The following is a 19332-nucleotide window of genomic DNA, read 5'->3' on the forward strand; positions in this document are numbered from 1 at the left end:
CAGATATCCAAATAACCTGTGTTCCATTATTTACTGCTGAAGTTATGTATGTATGAACACTATGACTTCAACTCTCAGTTTTTATTAAAAAAAAATGTCTGATATTGGCGACAGTCGATCTTCAACTAACTGAATGTTTTACTCTCATTTGCTTTTGTTACACACACTAAAGCTAGTTTTTACCAAAACTCGCCTCCTTCGCGGCTTTCAAAAGTTTTTTTTTTTCATTGTCAGAGTATAGCGGGACTTTCTTTCACAATAAGGGTTGCTTGCGAGAAGCCTGACAGGTGTATCCCTCTAGCGGTTACTGTTTCTTTTTCGAATGTAAACAACCTCTCTCAGTGACCGATATTCTTTTCTGTTTACATTTATAATTAATGACTTACAATTGACATGTAACAAAAGTTGAAAACCAATATTTAAATATCCTATTTTACATTTCTAAACTTAGGTGGAGTTGTCATTGTTATAAAAAAAAAAGAAAAAAATACAAAATAACTTGGTGGTAGACAATTGTTTTCTGCTACCCTCCATCACACTCCAAGGCATGCCGGGAGTGCCAGAATCAACATACTGAGTTTAAAATTAAGCAAAGAATAGCAAACTGCCAAAATAGCTATTCTATAAAGAAAATACGGTAAGGATCGCGATTCTATATACTAATATAACTTTATCGGATCTGTCCAAGAATTGTTATCGGTTGGAATTTTTATTCAAAAATATATTTCATATATCAGTATGTTGTCTTATATTATGTAGTAATATTTTCTAAGAACTGGAAACACTGTTTCTATGAAATTTAGATTTCATTTGTTATTCAAGATGGAAAAGTGTTGAAGAGAGAAGGTGCATAAGGCACGTGGCACGAACATTTCTTCCAGAATTTTTAAGTTAAGTTTGTTATTTAAGTGCAATGAACACAATGCAATTATTATATGTATTTTGTGGTTTATTTTAAGTTTTAGTTAAAAACCAGCGATTAGTAAGGTACAATAAAAACTAAAAAGAAGTATTAGAAGTTTCCATTGTTAGACGACAGTCCATTACCAGTTAAGTAAATCGCGAACGTTTAAGAACATAAGCATAAACAGTTTTTTCTCCTCCAGTGCCGAATGGAGGAAGTGTTGTGCCAAGAAAAAGAATAAGTGAATCATTCAAACATTCATATTGACTATGTGTGTGTAAAGACAGTGAGTGTTAAGGAACTGAAGCAAAATTGACCTAGTGGACTTATCACGTAAGCGCCCACGCATTCAGCTGTGCATTGCAATCTGAAGAAAAACAAAGGCGACATATAGCAGTCACGTAGCTAAGTATATTTTTTTGTTTCTTTTTCTTGTGTAAAGGTCTGTTGTTATAAGGACTTCAGATAGAAATATCACAAGCAATGGATCCAAATACAAATTCTCTTATAAAGGCAAGAGGCCTAGCTAAAGCTTCCCTTACAAGAATGAAAACATTTGTTGAACAATTTGGAGCAGACGGTGATGTAATGCAAATTAAAGTTAGGTGTGCACGTTTACCCAATATATTCAAAGAATATGATGAAGTACAAAAACAGCTTGAATTAAAGGACGAAAACAATGAATACACATAGGATAGAGAGTTGTTTGAAGCTTCTTACTACGATACTTTCGCAAAAATGACGTCAATTGTTGAAACAGCTGAGAAGGCTAGTAGTAGCAATAGAATTTCGTCAGCTGATTCAACCGCGAATACAGGGTGTCTAAAATTACCAGTCATAAAGCTACCAACATTTAAAGGTCAAGTTATAGATTTCAGACATTTTCATGATACTTTCAGTAGTTGGGTTGTAAACAATCAGAGTTTAGATGATATTCAGAAATTTCATTATTTGTTGTCCTCATTATCAGGTGAAGCAAGCAAATTAGTTGAGAATATACCAGTAACAGGTGAAATTTTCAAACTTGCTTGGGAAATGATATGCAAGAGGTATAATAATCCAAAGCTAATAGCAACTGCTCATGTAAAGGCATTGTTTTCATTACCGACTGTCAATAAAGATTCAGTGGTGGACTTAAGGACATTATTAAATCAAACTATAAGTAATGTAAATGCACTTAAGGCGTTACAGTTAGATACTCCTTTGGAGGATATATTGTTATCGCACCTAGTTTTGGAAAAGCTAGATGAACAAACACGTAAAGACTTTAAAAATCAAACAAATAGGGAACAGTTTGCTAGTTTAGAAGAACTTCATGTCTTTTTAGAAAATAAATGCCAGGCCTTAGAATTGGTAAAATCAACGCAATCAAAGTCTCATCTCAGTAAATCTAATGTTGTTAAGGATGTAAAAAATGCTAGACAATCTTATGTGAGTACTAATGTTTTGTGTTCGTTTTGTCAACAAAGTCATGCGTTACACAAGTGTAATGAGTTTCAGAAATTAAGTGTATCCAAAAAATTAAGTTTTGCGAAACAGAACAAACTTTGTTTTAATTGTTTGAAAGTTGTCAACCATGTAGCGAAAGATTGTTCGCTAAGTGCATGCAAAATATGTAATCTCAAGCATAACACGTTATTGCATAGTGATTTTAAGAAGTCACAGCCTAATCATGCTGCAAGTGTTGAAAATGATTCTGTTACGGAACCTGTAGGGGAAAAGTCAATGTCTCAAGGACAGGAAGTTGTTAATACTAGTACTTATTGCTCTGTGAAGCCTAAAAGTAATGTGCGTGTTTTACTTTCAACTGCAGTTGTTCAAGTTAAAGATTGCAATGGTAAATTACATATGGTTAGGGCTTTGCTTGATAGTTGTTCCCAGTCTCATTTTGCAACAGAATCTCTCATTCAAAGGTTAAAATTAAAGAAATTCCCTATCAATGTTCCTGTACAAGGTATTAATAATGTAAGTTGCAACGTTAAATACGGAAGTAAGTTACAAGTATTCTCTGCCGTAAGTGATTTTAGTGTAGATGTTGAGTGTTTTGTATTGCCCAAAATAGCGGGAAATTTACCTGATGCTGATATTGACATTAAAGAATGGAACTTTCCACCGAATTTACAGTTAGCGGATCCTAATTTCAACAAGTCTGGTAAGATTGATTTGTTGCTAGGTGCTGGAATTTTCTTTAGTCTACTCAAAGCAGGACAACAGGTGCGTCCAGGAGCATATCCAGTTCTCCAAAATACAGAGCTAGGATGGATAGTTTCAGGACAATATCAGATACCAAAGCACAACAACTTCACGCCAGAACATCGAACATTTTTTTTTGCACAACAACGATTATTTAAGCCATCAGCTGCAGAAGTCTTGGAAAATAGAAGATATTCAAGAAACTCCTCTATCCAAAGAAGAAAGGGAGTGCGAAGAACATTTTATCGCAAACACTAGAAGACATTCAACAGGACGCTTTATAGTGAGACTGCCATTCAAACAAGAAGTGACCCAGTTAGGTGATTCTTATAAGACAGCTGTTCAGCGTTTACAACAACTAGAAAAAAGGTTAAATAGATGCCCCAAGTTACGCACAGATTATGTGGCATTCCTTGAAGAGTATGAAGCTTTGGAACATATGAAGGAAGTGGAAGGCAACTCTAATATTACTCAAGGATATTACTTGCCTCATCATCCAGTTATTAAGGAAGCTAGTACTACTACGAAGACTAGAGTAGTATTTGATGCATCCGCATGCTCAACTAGTGGCATTTCACTGAACGATGTTCTCAAAGTTGGTCCAACTGTGCAAGACGATTTGCAGTCAATTATATTAAGATTTCGCACCTACCCTATAGCTTTTACTGCAGATATAGAGAAGATGTATCGACAGATTTTGATTGATGAGCGTGACTGTAAATTCCAGAAGATCTTGTGGAGAAGATCAGAAGAAGAACCCATTAAGGTATATGAATTAAAGACTGTCACATACGGAACAACCTCAGCGCCTTTCCTTGCTACTCGCTGTTTCCAGCAATTAAGTGCAGAAGAAGCTTGTGAATATCCGAAGGCAGCACAAATTTTCAAGAATGACTTCTATATTGACGATTGTATTTCAGGGGTTGAAAGTTTGGAGGAAGCTTTAAAGATAAAGGACGAATTAATACAAATGCTACAAAAGGGTGGTTTTTGCTAAGAAAGTGGTGTTCCAACAGTACTGAATTATTGGAATCCATCTCTGAAGAATTGAGAGAAACACAACTTCCATTACGCTTAGACAATAAGGGTCAAGTCAAAACATTAGGATTACTTTGGCATCCAGCAACTGATCAACTTCAAGTGATGAATGGATTCACTCTAAATCAAAGGTCGAATAATAATTTAACAAAACGCTAGATGCTGGGTATTATTGCTTCAATCTTTGATCCGTTGGGAATTGTTAGTCCAATAACAATCGTATGTAAGATAATTCTTCAAGATCTGTGGCAAGCAGGATTGGAGTGGGATGAAACACTTCCTAAAGAACTACAGCGAAGATGCAAGACAGTACTTGAATTCATTCCTTCATTATCAGATATCAGTGTAGACAGAATGGTTCTTCAGTCGGGTACCTTGATAGACATTCAAGTTCACGCTTTCTCAGACGCTTCACAAAAGGCTTATGGGACATGTGTGTATTTAAGATCTGTCAACAAGGATGGTGAAGTTACTTCGAAGCTATTATGTGCTAAGTCCAAAGTGGCGCCCATAAAGAAGATTTCCCTGCCTCGCTTAGAGTTATGTGCAGCAGCGTTGTCATCAAAACTTGTCAAGAAGGTAACTAAGGCATTAAAACAACGAATATCCCAGGTATACATGTGGACAGATTCTATGGTGGTCTTAGCATGGATAAGAGCAAGTCCAAATAGATGGAAAACATTTGTTGGCAATCGAGTTGCTGAGGTACAAGAAGTGGGAGGAGAATGGAGACACGTCGCTTCAAGTGAAAATCCTGCAGATATTATATCAAGGGGAACAAGTCCTGACAAGATAATACATAATAATTTGTGGTGGAACGGTCCTCAATGGTTACAGTGTTCTTCACTTGATTGGCCTAAGATGGAGCCTGCCCCACTCAGAGAGATTCCTGAACAGAAGAAATTAAAATTAAGTTACTTAGTGACAACTCAAGACAATAGTATGATCGAAAGATTCTCTACTTTGAACAAACTTCAGAGAGTCTTGGCTTATTGCATGCGGTTCTCCAAGAATGCTAAAGTAGAAGCATCAAGAAGAAATGTAGACGCTCTTACTTTGGAAGAAATTGAAGAAGTTTTATTCAGACTAATACGAGAAGTTCAAAACTCAGTTTATGCTAAGGAAATGGCTGATCTTAAAGAAAGTGGAAGAGTTAGCAATAAGAGCAAACTCTTGTCTCTCAATCCTTTCATATGTGATCAACAATTACTAAGAGTTGGTGGAAGATTAAAGATGTCTGAACTTGAATTTGATGCTAAACATCAAATCATTCTACCACCAGATCATCACCTAACAAGACTAATTATAGAACATGAACACAGGCAATTGCTACATTCTGGATGTAAGTTAATGCTAGCATCACTAAGGCAAAGGTATTGGATACCTAATGGTAAAAATGCCATCAAGAAAGTTATTAGAAGGTGTATTACATGTCAAAGATTAAAGGCTTCTGGATCAGAACAATTAATGGGACAACTACCAAAACATAGAGTAGAACTAACAAGACCTTTCACAAATTCTGGAATTGACTTTGTCGGTCCTATTTATATCAAAACTGGTACCAGAAAATCAAAAACAAAGGTGTAGTGCTTCATTGCAGTGTTTGTGTGTTTAGCAACAAATGCTATCCATCTCGAAGTTGTGAGTGATCTTACTAGTCAGGCACTTTTAGCTGGTTTGAGAAGATTCATATCTCGTCGAGGTAAATGCAAGCATATCTATAGCGACAATGGAACTACGTTCATTGGTGCCAACAAGGAACTTCAAGAAGTCGCAAAGTTGTTGCATACAGCTGACCATCAAGAAAGGATTAAGAATTTTGCAACTACTGAAGGAATCCAATGGCATTTTATTCCACCATATTCGCTCAACGTCGGTGGTCTTTGGGAGGCTGCAGTTAAATCCTTTAAATACCACTTAAGGAGAGTCATGGAAATGTCATATCTCACGTTTGAAGAATTAACAACATTAACCACACAAATAGAAGCTTGCTTAAATTCGAGACCTCTTGTAGCATTATCCAATGATCCTAATGATCCAGTAGCATTAACTCCTGGTCATTTTCTTATTGGTCAACCATTGACAGCACTACCAGAACGTGCCTTACATCAGGAGAAGATTCGTTCAATTCAAAGATGGCAAAGGATCCAACAACAATTTCAACAGTTTTGGAGAAGATGGTATATGGAATATTTGTCACAACTACAAGGAAGAAATAAGTGGAAGAGAAGCTGTGTCAACATACAGCCAGGTCAATTGGTGGTTCTCAAAGAAGATACCTCCTCTATCGTGGAAATTGGGAGTCATCACTGAAGTGCATTCTGGACCTGACGGTTTGGTTCGAGTGGCTACAGTTAAAACTTCCAATGGTTTATATAAACGCTCAATTAGAGGACTTTGTGTTTTACCAAATAAGGATGAATCGTAATGTCATCACATGTTAAAGTAGCCTATATTTATTTCCTGGTTTAGTCTATTTTATTTGTTGTTAAGTTGTTATGTAAAGTTTGTTTTCTTTTTCTTTTTTCTAAAAAAAAGGTCACTAGCCCTTTTTTGGCGGGCGGCATGTTAAGTTTTATATTATGTAGTAATATTTTTTAAGAACTGGAAACACTGTTTCTATGAAATTTAGATTTCATTTGTTATTCAAGATGGAAAAGTGTTGAAGAGAGATGGTGCATAAGGCACGTGGCACGAACATTTCTTCCAGAATTTTTAACTTAAGTTTGTTATTTAAGTGCAATGAACACAATGCAGTTAATATATGTATTTTGTGGTTTATTTTAAGTTTTAGTTAAAAACCAGCGATTAGTAAGGTACAATAAAAACTAAAAGGAAGTATTGGAAGTTCCCATTGTTAGACGACAGTCCATTACCAGTTAAGTAAATTTCATTTCATTTCATTTCATTTCATTTCATTTATTTGCCTGTTTCATTAGCCTACAAAGCATGAGAAATTCTCATGTAAGCATTACAGTTGTCAGAAAGAAAGAAAAAAAACATACAATATTATCAAGTACCAGAAGTATACATCATGCAATCTTTCTAAAAAATACAAAAGCACATAATTAGGTAACTGTTTCTACCACACCAGGCATGTACTCACGGGTAAGTATCTGTTTCCAAGTCTTCGGTTAATGAGTCATTTAAATATTCTTTAATTGTGTAATAGCACTTTTCAGTGAGTAGATTATATAAAGTCTTACCAAGAATGGAAACATTGGTCATATTTTTCAAATACAGAGGAAGTTTATTATACAATCTGACACAATTCATGTACACGGTTTTGCTTATATTAGCATATTTTTGATGCATCACAAATATGTCACTACCTTGTCTTGTATTGTGGCTATGAACATTTTTATTAAAGATAAAAAGATGCTTGTTTTTCACAGTAAAAAGAATAGATTTATAGATGTATAAGCTGGGGAGTGTTAAAATTTTTGCTTCTATGAAAACCTTTTTACATGACGATTTTGTGGGTAACCCAAAAATTATTCTAATCGCTTTCTTTTGCAATCGGAAAGTGCTTAAATCGCGAACGTTTAAGAACATAAGCATAAACACAGTACCTTCTGGTAACCCTGGAACAATATGAAAATTGAATTGATGAAGGTTCGCTGACTGGGCACTCAGAACTGTTGAACCACCCCCACCGGAGAGGTAGCGGTTCCGTTAAAAGTGTGAAAATCGCGGTCAGTGAAACAATTTCTCACGTATTGTATTTGAAAATTCGTATCTAGGTGCGTATAGTTCAACAAAAGATTGCTCAGCGACTTTCTGTCGCCAATTTTGTTTTGTCCATCCTTAGAATTTCTTTCATTTTCTTATAATATATTTCTATAATAGTTATAACACATTAAGAGAATCTAGTTTATAGTATTTTCTAGATACTATAGGTTGGCAATATTTGGTACTGAAGAGGTCACTAACCTCTATTTCCCTGAAGTTTCTAAAATCATATGGAACTTTCCAACAAATATACAAAAGAAAAGCAGTTTTCTGTTATGCCACTAAACTTAATGAAATTTTAAATAAAATAAAATAATATCAGAATGATTGCTTGAAATCTAATGTATAAAGAATAACTAAACTAATTAAATATATATATTAAATCTGAATATAAAATTTAGATTGCATATGCAAATTTTATGAATAATAAGAATAAAAATAAATAAAATATCTCTGTTAAGCTTGCTCATAACATCCCTAAGCACTGGCATGGTATGTAATGAAATGGTCAACTGATAAATCTAAGGAAATCGGATTGGCTGCTATGGAAGGAATGTTTGGACAGACGTTTGGAAATGTGGAACTTAAACAAAAAAGATAAAGTCATCCCACTATCCGTAATGCACAATGTAGTGCGTATCCGTGATGAGCTACTGGCTGTAAACACCATACTTCAACTGAATCATATGAGTAGAAGTCCGAAAAAGAACTCCAGCAGTGTTTTGCTTAGGAGCTTGCACCCTATTCACTTTCTCTCTTCACAGAAATGTCCATGAGAAAAATGAAAAAGTCCGCTTTGTACGACATGTTTGAATATTGGACAAATTTTAAAACTCAAATTGAAAACACTGTGTACGTTATATAGTGGCTGGCTTCTACACCATGTTGTTTGGCCACAACATGGAACATACCTTGGCGTGTACAACTCGTATGTGTCCTATGTACTCACAAACTCAGGAACAAAAGCAACAATTATTTTTTATGGGTATTGCACTGAAAACTGTACAACAGCCGATGAGCGGGAGCAACGTGAGTCAAAGGTTCAATCAGCTTTGGTGTTATTCACAAATGAAACTGCATTATTAACAAAAAAAAAAAAAAAAAAAAAGATAAATTCTTAGGTAATTTAAAAAATAAGGATTGTTTCGCCCGTGAGTTGATGGTTCATTTGGCACAAGCTGGAATTCAAACCCAGCAAGCAAGAAGTGATGCTGATGCACTTATAGCTAAAACTGCTGTAGCCAAGTCTTTAAATCCTTGTAGGCACGTCGTAGTAATTGGCGAGGATGTTGACATTTTAATCATTTTGCTTGAATAAGGTGCGTGATCAGTACGACATCACATTTCGAAAACTTGGACGTGGACAAGACGTGGATAAAGAATTTAGTACTAAGAAGTTGTAAGATACACAGACAAATATACTAACTGCTTTGCTCAGTTACCATGCTTTAACTGGATGTGACACATCGTGTGGTTTGTATCGACAGACAAAGAAAAAGCCATTGCGATTACTTCAAAAACGGGAAGATTTATCCGATCACTTGAAGTTTTGAACCATGATAATGCTAGTGTACACTCTATGAAGCTGGCACATCATTCCTACTAACACACTACGATTCTCCAGCAATAGTAACCTTACTGGATGAATTCCAGTATCATTCATACATCCTTGCAGTAAGTCGCTCCCCATTCAGAACGAAATACAATTGGCAACATTGCCACCCACCAGTGATGCTGCGAAACACCATATCATCAGGTTCAATTGTACCGTGGAAATGATTTGCGAGCGACTGAATATGAATGGAAAACATTAGGAGGTATTCTCGTACCAGCAAGAATGACCAAGGAACCCGCTCCGTGTAATATTCTGTAACTGTAAAAAGGGCTGTGAAAGTATGTACGGTTGTCGGAAAGCGGGAATTGTCTGCTCTAATTTATGTCATTGTCCAGGAATTGGATGTGTGAATGCAAAAAAAAAAAAAAAAAAAAAAAAAAAAAAAAAAAGGAGATGAAAACCATGCAGATGAACGAGATAATGATAACCTCATTGATTTCTAATAAAATAAGTCCGAATGGACTAGTTACAAAAATGTTCTTAAAGTGCATACTAACGTCTAATGTAAATATTAAGTGGATTTGAAGAATACTAGGAGGAACGTTGCATTCTAGTTTAAGACATTTTTAAAAAATTACATTTAAATGACTATTGTAATTGAGTGATTTTAAGTGTGTGAATTACAATTTTCCTATGAATAGGAGAATGCTACTTTCTGCTACTTTCTAATGCTGTCAATAAATAATTGTTGTGCTATATTTAACTGATGTAAAACTATGTGTCATAAAAGTTTACTCCATTGGGGAAAAACGTTGGTCATTTTAAAAGTAAATTTAATAATGATGATAGTAAAAACGGTGGCTGAGTTTTGTTAACATACGATAATTGTCAGTGTTGCAAGTTTTAAAGAATTTATGTGAAAATCGCGTTTTATCCCGAAATTTTGGATTTTCCGTTTCTTACACAAATTGGGCTTGATTAGTATAAGTATTACCTCGTTCGAATTTACGTTTCTTAATATTTCCAATGATATATAACTCTTGGTCCTATGTGATAAAAGAAGGTGACTAGAACCGTGAAAGTGTATGTCACGTTATGCGCTTTTGTACAAAGAGGTCAGAAAGTAACATTAGTTATATTTGTTTTCTCGGCTTGTATTGCACCGATTTGTGTCATTGTTGGCTATGATTGAGATACATATCAAGGTCATCTGTTGGTGTTGTTTCGTTGGTGTGCAATAACTGTCAGTGTTGCAAACTTCTCATGATTTCTGAAAATATATCTTTTTTAAATAAAAAAGCTGTTTTCTTCTTCCTCTTCTTCTAGAAATTTAGCACGATGGGCATATATGTTATATACTTAGATTTTGTAGAAATAATAAACACTTCTGACCAGAGTATATACACTTGTTTATTAAAAACTAAATTCCAGTGTAACAGTTTCGACAACGTAACGTTGTCTTCATCAGACACTAACTCTTGTCTAATGAAGACAACGTTACGTTGTCGAAACTGTTACACTGGAATTTAGTTTTTAATAAACAAGTGTATATACTCTGGTCAGAAGTGTTTATTATTTCTTTAGTGAGTCCAGAGTCGTGATGGATAGAGTTAGATTTTGTGTATTTCAAGATTTCGAACCATATATGATTCATGGCTTTGTGATAATTAGAACGGTGGCTAGAGTAATAAACATAAAGGGTGACGATTTCCATAAATTCCTTGTCGTCGTCTAAAGATGGCGGACATTTTTCAAAATTGCGGGAAAAGCTACAGTGGGATTTTAGGAGACTTTTAGTATGATATTCCTGACACATCCCTCGACTTCCATCCAATTTTCCGTTTGTTACTGATTTGTTCCTTTCTTGTCAGAAAAATAGGCTATCTTTACTGGACTATAGTCCAGCTCGAAAACTTTGGAACATTTCTGGCCCGAGTCCGACCCGGACCGATAAGTTTTATAAGTTCTTGGCCTAAGTCTATTCTCCGTAATAGCGAAAATGGAGCAGCCGCTAAGCAACTCGAACTGTAAATGTTGCATTGTTTGTAATATCTTTCACTCCACACCTGCGTGAACATAAACTTAATGTTAGGTTTTATTCCAAATATTATTTAACGAAAGTCAGAGGCAGATCCAGAAAGTAAGAACTGGGAGGCAGTCAGAACCTAGATTATGATAGGTATATCATGTTTACTATAAACTTTCAAAAAGCTCAAGTTATTTTTGTCGCTCAGAAAACTGGACGCCTAGGCCCTCCCAGCACCGGACGAGATCCGCCACTGACGAAAGTAAGTAATCATTAAAGAAATGTAACATAGCTTGCGATGGAAAAAGTGTTTAGAACTAATAAGTGATTCTTATAGATTTCGGGGTGCTGATTTCAATGGAATATAATCGAAAAAGCTCTATCACGTAAAGATTTTTCCATAAACTCACATCTTGTTATATATATGCTTTGGCTCTTTTTCTAAACGGCGTAGAGAGCACATTAAATACATTTTTGCTAGATGGCAGGAGAACTAATGACAATGTAGTTTCCAATTTACAAGGTAAACGAAACAAATATAATATGCTTCTTGTTAATTAAAATTACTTTTGCTAAGCAAAATTCAAAAAATGAAATGAAATGAAATCTTTAAGTTTTACGTCCCACGGTTATGCCGACTATGCTAAAGTCAGTCACCACTCTTGATCAAATGTGCTATAAACTTGCAATGTTCGTAAATAGTTCCAATGGGTTGTCGGAATTTATCAGATTTGTTTGGTTAATGTTTGTGGGAGAATATTTAATGAAGAAATAGCTATTCAGCAAACTTTGTCAAAAAATGGATTTCGTTTACTTTGGTATGAAGCTAGGTGACCAATATAAATCCTGTGTAACCCACAAAGTGTGTTATCCATGTGGAGAAGAGCTTCAAAAGTGGTGGAAGAGCACAAAACAATATTTTCGTTTGGTGTGCATATGATCTGGAACGAGCCTCAAAATCATACCGACGACAGTTCTTTGTGTTCGTGCAACATACAGGGGTTCAAGAAAGAAAATAAGAAGCACATTGTTTATCCAAATCCACCTGTTCTTCCACATCCCGGTTTGCATTGCTCAGAAATAACTATTCCAGCCCGTCCAGAAACATTAGAGGATACCAACTTAAGTTCTGAGGAAGATGATGATCAGGATACAGACGAGTTTGAAGCTATTGCAGGAAACAGTGAACCTGAACTATTTAAGCAGGCAGAACTCAATGATTTACTTAAAAATTTGGGCTTTACAAAGGAATGGGCAGAGCTACTGGGTTCTCGACTGTAGGAAAAAATCTTTTACCACCAGGTACTTTTTTTTCTTGGTTTTATTCCCTACCTCAGTGAAGAAGATAGCCTAGTATATTGTTGCAACGTCACCGAACTGATGAAGAAGTTGAATATAACATATGAGGTTAAGGACTGGAGATTGTTCATAGACCCCTCGAAAAGATGCATTAAAGTGGTGTTGCTACATAATGGCAGTATATACGCCTCAATCCCAGTCGCTCACTCTGTTTTTCTAAAAGAAACTTACGAAAATCTATATGTAATCCTCACAAACTTAAGTACAATGAACATGGCTGGTAAATATGTTGTGATTTAAAAGTTATTTTCATGATTCTAGGACAACAGGCAGGTTACACAAAATATCCATGATTTCTCTGCGAATGGGAAAGCAAGAATAAAGTTCCTCATTAGACCCAGAAAGTTTAGTCAGCTCGAACATTCCTACAACCTGGAGATAAAAATATAATACCGGAAAGTTTAGTTGATCTTAGTGGAATCCTGCTCTTGCCACTTCATATTAAACTTGGCGTCATGAAGCATTTGTAAAAGCTCTTTCAAAAAAAGAGAACATTTTAGATTCTTGACTGAAAAGTTTCCAGAACTTTCAGAAGCTAAATTGAAAGATGGTGTATTTATTGATCCAAACATCAGAAAACTAATGAAAGATAAGGAGTTCGATGATACGATGACCGTTCCTGAGCAAGAGGCTTGAAAAGCACTTAAGGAAGTTCAAAAATTTCTTGGTTACTTTAAGGACCCTAACCTCAAACCAATTGTAGAAAACACGTTAGTAAAATTCAGATTTGGGATGCTCAATGAGTTTAAAACTGCACTTCCTTAATTTTCATTTAGACTACTTCCCGGTGCAGTAAATGACGAGCAGGGAGAGCAATTCCGTCAAAGTATCAAAGATATGGACCGATGGTAGCAGGGAAGATGGAACGTCAAAATGCTAGCAGATTACTGCTGGATACTTCAGAGAGACTTTCCACAACCAGCCCACAAAATAAAATGCCGAAGACGGAGTTTTCACTCAAAAGGGCAACGTGAGGACCTGTAAACATATTTGTTCGAGTTTTATTTAAAAAACTAAAAGGTAAGTTTTGCATAAAGTATGTTCATAAAGTAGGAATATATATATAAGCTGATTTTCCTTGCAGCTATGACTCTCTATTACACAGAAACCTTACGTTATACAGAAATATAAATGTTATTTTTTGGAATTAGCATACCAAAATACATAAAGATCAGCAATTAACACATTTTAGTGACTTTAATTTTGTAGCCTAGTTTAATTAATCTACCGCATCACGGTCCGACTTGAAGAGTGAACAGTGTCGGCCCAAGCCCGGCCCGTGCAGATGTCTAATATATATATATATATATATAATCCCGATTTCTTTGGCTCAGGGGTATTAGTAGTTAAGAGGGCAGGTGAAGCTTGAGAAAAACATGCTTTTTTTTAAAAAAAAAATGTATACTAATATACTAATAGGAAGACAAAATTGTTAGATCTACTTTAATGGATAGTCTTTCCCCCCTAGCGGCAAAATCTGAAATGACAGTACTGCATCAATAATCGAAACTCAATTTATTTAGCAACATCTATTTTATGTCACTCAATTTTAGTGAGCGTTGGCTTGTTATTTAATTAATACTGGTATTTCACAAGAAGAAAGTGCACAACTATGACTATCACAGAGAAAAAACGCACGTAGTGTACGTAAAAACGTAGGTTACATGCCTATTTCCTGTAGTTTTTGGACTTAAGAGTCTTCATCCCGGCGAAATTAAAATACCGCTAATTTTATAGTAATTATGTGATATCTTCAAATAGATAAAACATAATTGAAATATGGAACAAGAGCGCCCTAGACAATATTATTTTGCGTGAAGTACCGTTATCACAAGTCACCTAGTGGCTTTCCGTTTTCAGCTGTTTAGAAACGCGAAAATAAATGCCGATTTTCAAAATGACTCGAAATCGTAAGCAGATAAGTGAGTCGTGATAACGGTTTCTCATGTCAAATATTTTTGTCTAGGGCGCTCTTGTTCCACATTTCGATTATCTTTTATCTATTTGAAGATATCACATAATTAGTGTAAAATTAACGGTATTTTAATTTTGCCGGGGCAGCAAATGTATAACTGAAACCGTATGTTTTATACATACTTTGCGTAAAAGTGTTTCGAATAAATGTAATTTCCGATACGAAAGAAAGAACTGTATATAGGCTGTAAAGGTCTTATATACAGATGGACGTATATAACATATAGCTGACGTAGGTAACATACATATATGTATGTAATATTCCGAAGAGTGTTAGATGTTAGATATCCTGCAGCGGCATCTAACTAATAAGTGCGGAAAGGACAGTACGTAAGTAGCATAAGGATAACGCATGCTTCGTACAGATTTCCGCACTAAACATAATGATTCCGTATATTTACACAATATATCACTGTCCGGATAACGGATTTTTCTCAGTGTATACTGTAAATTTTCATAGAACGTCCCGGATTTTTAGTTAAAGAAGTGTGTAGAAGGTTGCATAAGTAGCCACAGAACTTGGCTTTCTTGAAAAAACTTTGGAGTACCTTCGAGTTGCATAATCGCGTATGGAAAATGATTCATATTGGCAATAGCCTTAGATATAAATTCAAAATCAACATAAAATCTATTATTTACATAAAGAAACCAAAAACAACTATGCTATTGCTATTACGAGTACTTCCAGCTATAAGACATGACATTAATACTTCTAAGAAATAACTTACAGAGAGATATGCTATCCACAAAAAACCCCGAATTGTATGCAAGGAAAATAATGGAATTTCCATACAGGTATTGAAAGCAAGCAATAAACAGCGTTAACAATCCATGAGGAGAATTTCAAAAATGCTTACATTCACTTTATTTCAAAATATGATCTCTATCTCAACTTCCAGAAGATTTTAATCATCTCCTGAATATGTTTGACATGCTTATCACTTCCTAGTGTGCTAGGGAACAATAACTGATTCTTTTAAGTTTTCAAACACATAAAAATGTTTACAGTTTACAATACAAGCCCCACGCAGAAGCTTGATCTGTTCCATACTTCCTTTATAATTGATTTTGAAAAGACGAAAGCTTATATTGCCTATTGTGAAATGACTTCGGTCAATATTTGATGCTAAAAAAAATAGTTCATTCAACACATTAGTGATATCAGCATGAGAAAAAAAAAAATTGGTTTGAGAGGGAGGATTGAGTTGAACGTTTCATTGACTAAACACAACTATCCTAAATACTTAAACGTTCTCTTATTTGGATCCGAGTCCAAGGTTGTTAAGATAACGTCAATTTATCATGTATGTACTGTACTGTCTTCATCATGCATCAACTACACGTATGTTACTTTGCTTGTATATACAAGTGGAACACTTACAATTAGATAATTGTCCTATTATCATATCTATTAGATAATCTAACTTATTTGTTTTCATTTGCCTCCTTTGATCTGGTGGTTTGCAATTCTCTAAACGTAATTTCCGGTTATAATGTTACGGTAGTACATTCCCAAATTCTCTGGCACAAAAGAACAGCTATGGGCGTCCAGATGACTCACGTTCCACTGATTGATGCATGGTAAGAGCTTCGGCATGCAACACACTTATTTTCGCCTTTCTAGACTGCACATCGCTACCTTTTAGTTTAACTAGTACACCAATTGCTTCACTGCATGAGTTGAAACAAAACGTATATATATACCTAGGTATACAGGGCTAGCATAAATGATTCATGCATTTTGAAAAGGCTATATTTCCAAAAATATTACAGTACATATATGAAAGATATATGAAAAGAATCACAAACTCACCAAGTTTATACACCATCTATAAATGTTCAATATGTGCTCCTTTGGTGACACGACACACGTTCAAACGATACTCAAGCTCATTCCATACATTTTGTAGCATAATCCTGTCAATTGTCTGCACTGCAGATCTGATGCGTTATTTGGCTCGACTAAGGATTGCGGTAGTGTGGTGGTACGTAAATAAGGTCCTTATTGTACCCCATAGGAAGAAGTCGTAGGGCGTTAAATCAGTAGGTCTGGGAGGCCAGGTGCTTTTCCCTTTAAATAAGCAACCAGTGTCCTTGAATTGCCGATACCACCGCAAAATGCTTTGTTTACGTGACGGTTCTTTACCATACTCTCTTCTGAAAGCGTGTTGCATAGCTATAACAGATGAACATCTAGCATATTCAAGCACACAATACTTTTTTTTTTTTTGGGGGGGGTTTCCCTCCATTTTCGACAGGTACTAACCTCGTACTGCCGCACTGCCACACCTGATCGGAAAGATAATGAACTCATGATGCAACATAGTACAAACTTGGTGAGATTGTGGTTCTTTTCATATATATTTCATGTGTGTACGTGTAACATTTTTGAAAATAAAACCTTTCCAAAGCGAAAGAATCGTTTATACCAAAACCGTATATAATGTCCCCACACGGAATTCAAACTGAAATTACATATACTAAAGACGAACGACTTACTTTTACGCCATGAAAATTAGTTCTCCTCGATTATCTTGAAAACCACACATGATAATTTACTTTCCATAATGTCATCTTTTTCAGCTCGATGTGGGTTATCGGCTGACATATAGGAGCATGTCCTATATTTGAACAATAGTGTAGTTAAACGTCTTCATGTTAACACAATCTTTAATAATTATAAAACAGTGTGTCTGTCATAAGTTTTTCACATAGAAATGATCCATCTAAAACCACCAAAATTGGTTCACAGTTAGATTTTCAACGAATCAAATCTCGTACGAAGCCTTTTTTCGATTTTTGGCTGAGAACAATCGGGGGATATTAAACGTTATGGACGTTTCTTTTCTGGTTATTTGTGAAAAACACCTTGTCCGTATGCACATTATTTATCTCTGTGTTGTGCGGGTTTACATAACAGTATAGGATAAATGCGTGGGGGAGGAAGTGGTTGTGGAAACATTCTTCTTCCTGTATTTTTATCCCAGGTTAGAATTAAGATCCGGCAACAAAGTATTAATTATTAGTTATGCTGTCTCTAACTTTATGTACAGTTTGTTTCAAAATTATTTGAACGGTAACGAATAGTTTCATGAGCGTTAAAACTCTCTCGATGATTAAAATTGGATTGAAAGATTTAGCGAACACATTCTCGAACTCTGGATGGTCGTAGTAGTTCGAAATTCTCCCGCCAGGTAGCAGATTGACAAGTTGCATGGTGGCTGCCAGAAAAAATGAAATGAAATTTTTGAATTTACGTCCCACGATTATAACGACTAGGCTAAAGGAGACGGTGATGATGAGAAATGAATGAAATGGTGGAATGAAGAAACTGGGAGGAAACGGGATAACCCCAAAGAATCCCACCACAAAGTTCACTTGGCGGGAGTGGTGGCTGTCAGAGGATATTACAAAGACATATGTTATAAAATAGATGATCTGCCCATACAAGAAAATCGTGAAGCAATACGTCACAGTTTCGTTACCCCCACTCTGTCCACTCCGCCCAATATGATCGCAATGTTCTGAGCCAACGTTCGTGACGGAAACGAGAGTAGCGAATCAGACTCGGCGCTCTGAGATGCTCGGTTGTTTTTTGGCTTCATTGAGTTACTAGGATGAAGATACGTATGGACAGATCCTCTATTTTATAACATCCTTGGTTATAAAGGCATCTGTCTTTTTGGAGATGCCTATAAAAGCGACTGGGCCCTTTCCAGAGGATGAACATGTATTTTGACGTAGGGAATTGTTCGGACCGTTTTATAGTAAGATCCCTCAATGGTGTTATATTAATTTGCAGGAAATATTAGGGTCCCTAGAACGTTCAATTTGAAAGAACTCAGATGGGTGATTCTGGGTTTAGGAATCTCAGTGCTCTAATGGGATTCTATGCTCTTTTAAGATAGGATTTGAAAGGGATTATCCATGAGTTGGGATTTCTTTGATTTAGAGAATTATTTAGGATATTTAGATATTTTGATTTTAAATCCTATTCCGTTTATGGGCATTGGATTTCGTTTCTGTTCTGAGAGTAATTAAGCTCTCTATTGAGTTTGGTCTATAGTGAGATCAGCTGTAGGTGATTTGTATGAGGAATCCAGTGGTCCTGGGTTCATGTCTTCTCGAAAGACAGGTGACAAGTACGTCCTGTCTGATAGAATGTAATAGGTCTTGCTATTGAGTAACAGAATTTAAAGGCCTATTTATATCCTTTGTTTGTGATATGCCTATAAGATTACCTATTCCGTAGTGAGGAACATATTTCCCTATTTGAGGGAAATTTCCTACCCAAGAGCAAAAATATCTCTTTAATATGATTTTAGATATAAGGCTTATTTAGTAGCCCAGCCTTATTAGGATGTGTTACGATTAGGTATGAAGCCAGTTTCTGGATCAGGGGCGTCATTTAGGGAGGGCAGGAGAGGGCAATTGCCCCCCCAAGACTTTGAGGAATACATATACTTTAATAGATTGTCTACTAATATACTAGTACAAAATGTGAAAGTCTTATGTCGGTGGTGATCTTGCCCCTCAAGCGAAGTCTGCAAT

General features: G+C 35.6%; 3 protein-coding genes and 1 long non-coding RNA gene across 4 annotated transcripts in view; 3 read left to right on the top strand and 1 right to left on the bottom strand.

The window, feature by feature from the left end:
* LOC145680471 (uncharacterized) overlaps positions 1–19332 on the bottom strand; it is a 172541-nt gene that overhangs the window by 75518 nt on the left and 77691 nt on the right. The window lies entirely within an intron of this gene.
* LOC145681822 (uncharacterized) lies at positions 1643–3355 on the top strand. The gene has a single exon (XM_081753430.1). It carries the CDS (start codon positions 1643–1645, stop codon positions 3353–3355), a length of 1713 nt encoding a protein of 570 aa, XP_081609556.1.
* Positions 3537–4094, top strand: LOC145681823 (uncharacterized). The gene has a single exon (XM_081753431.1). The coding sequence runs from the start codon at positions 3537–3539 to the stop codon at positions 4092–4094; it is 558 nt and encodes a 185-aa protein (XP_081609557.1).
* On the top strand, positions 4295–6448 carry LOC145681824 (uncharacterized). The gene is made up of 2 exons (XM_081753432.1): positions 4295–5477; positions 5736–6448. The coding sequence occupies exons 1-2, from the start codon at positions 4295–4297 to the stop codon at positions 6446–6448; spliced, it is 1896 nt and encodes a 631-aa protein (XP_081609558.1).

The sequence above is a fragment of the Thermobia domestica genome, chromosome 3 (assembly GCF_964235325.1).
Source record: "Thermobia domestica chromosome 3, izTheDome1.hap1.1, whole genome shotgun sequence".
Classification (NCBI taxonomy): Eukaryota; Metazoa; Arthropoda; class Insecta; order Zygentoma; family Lepismatidae; genus Thermobia; species Thermobia domestica.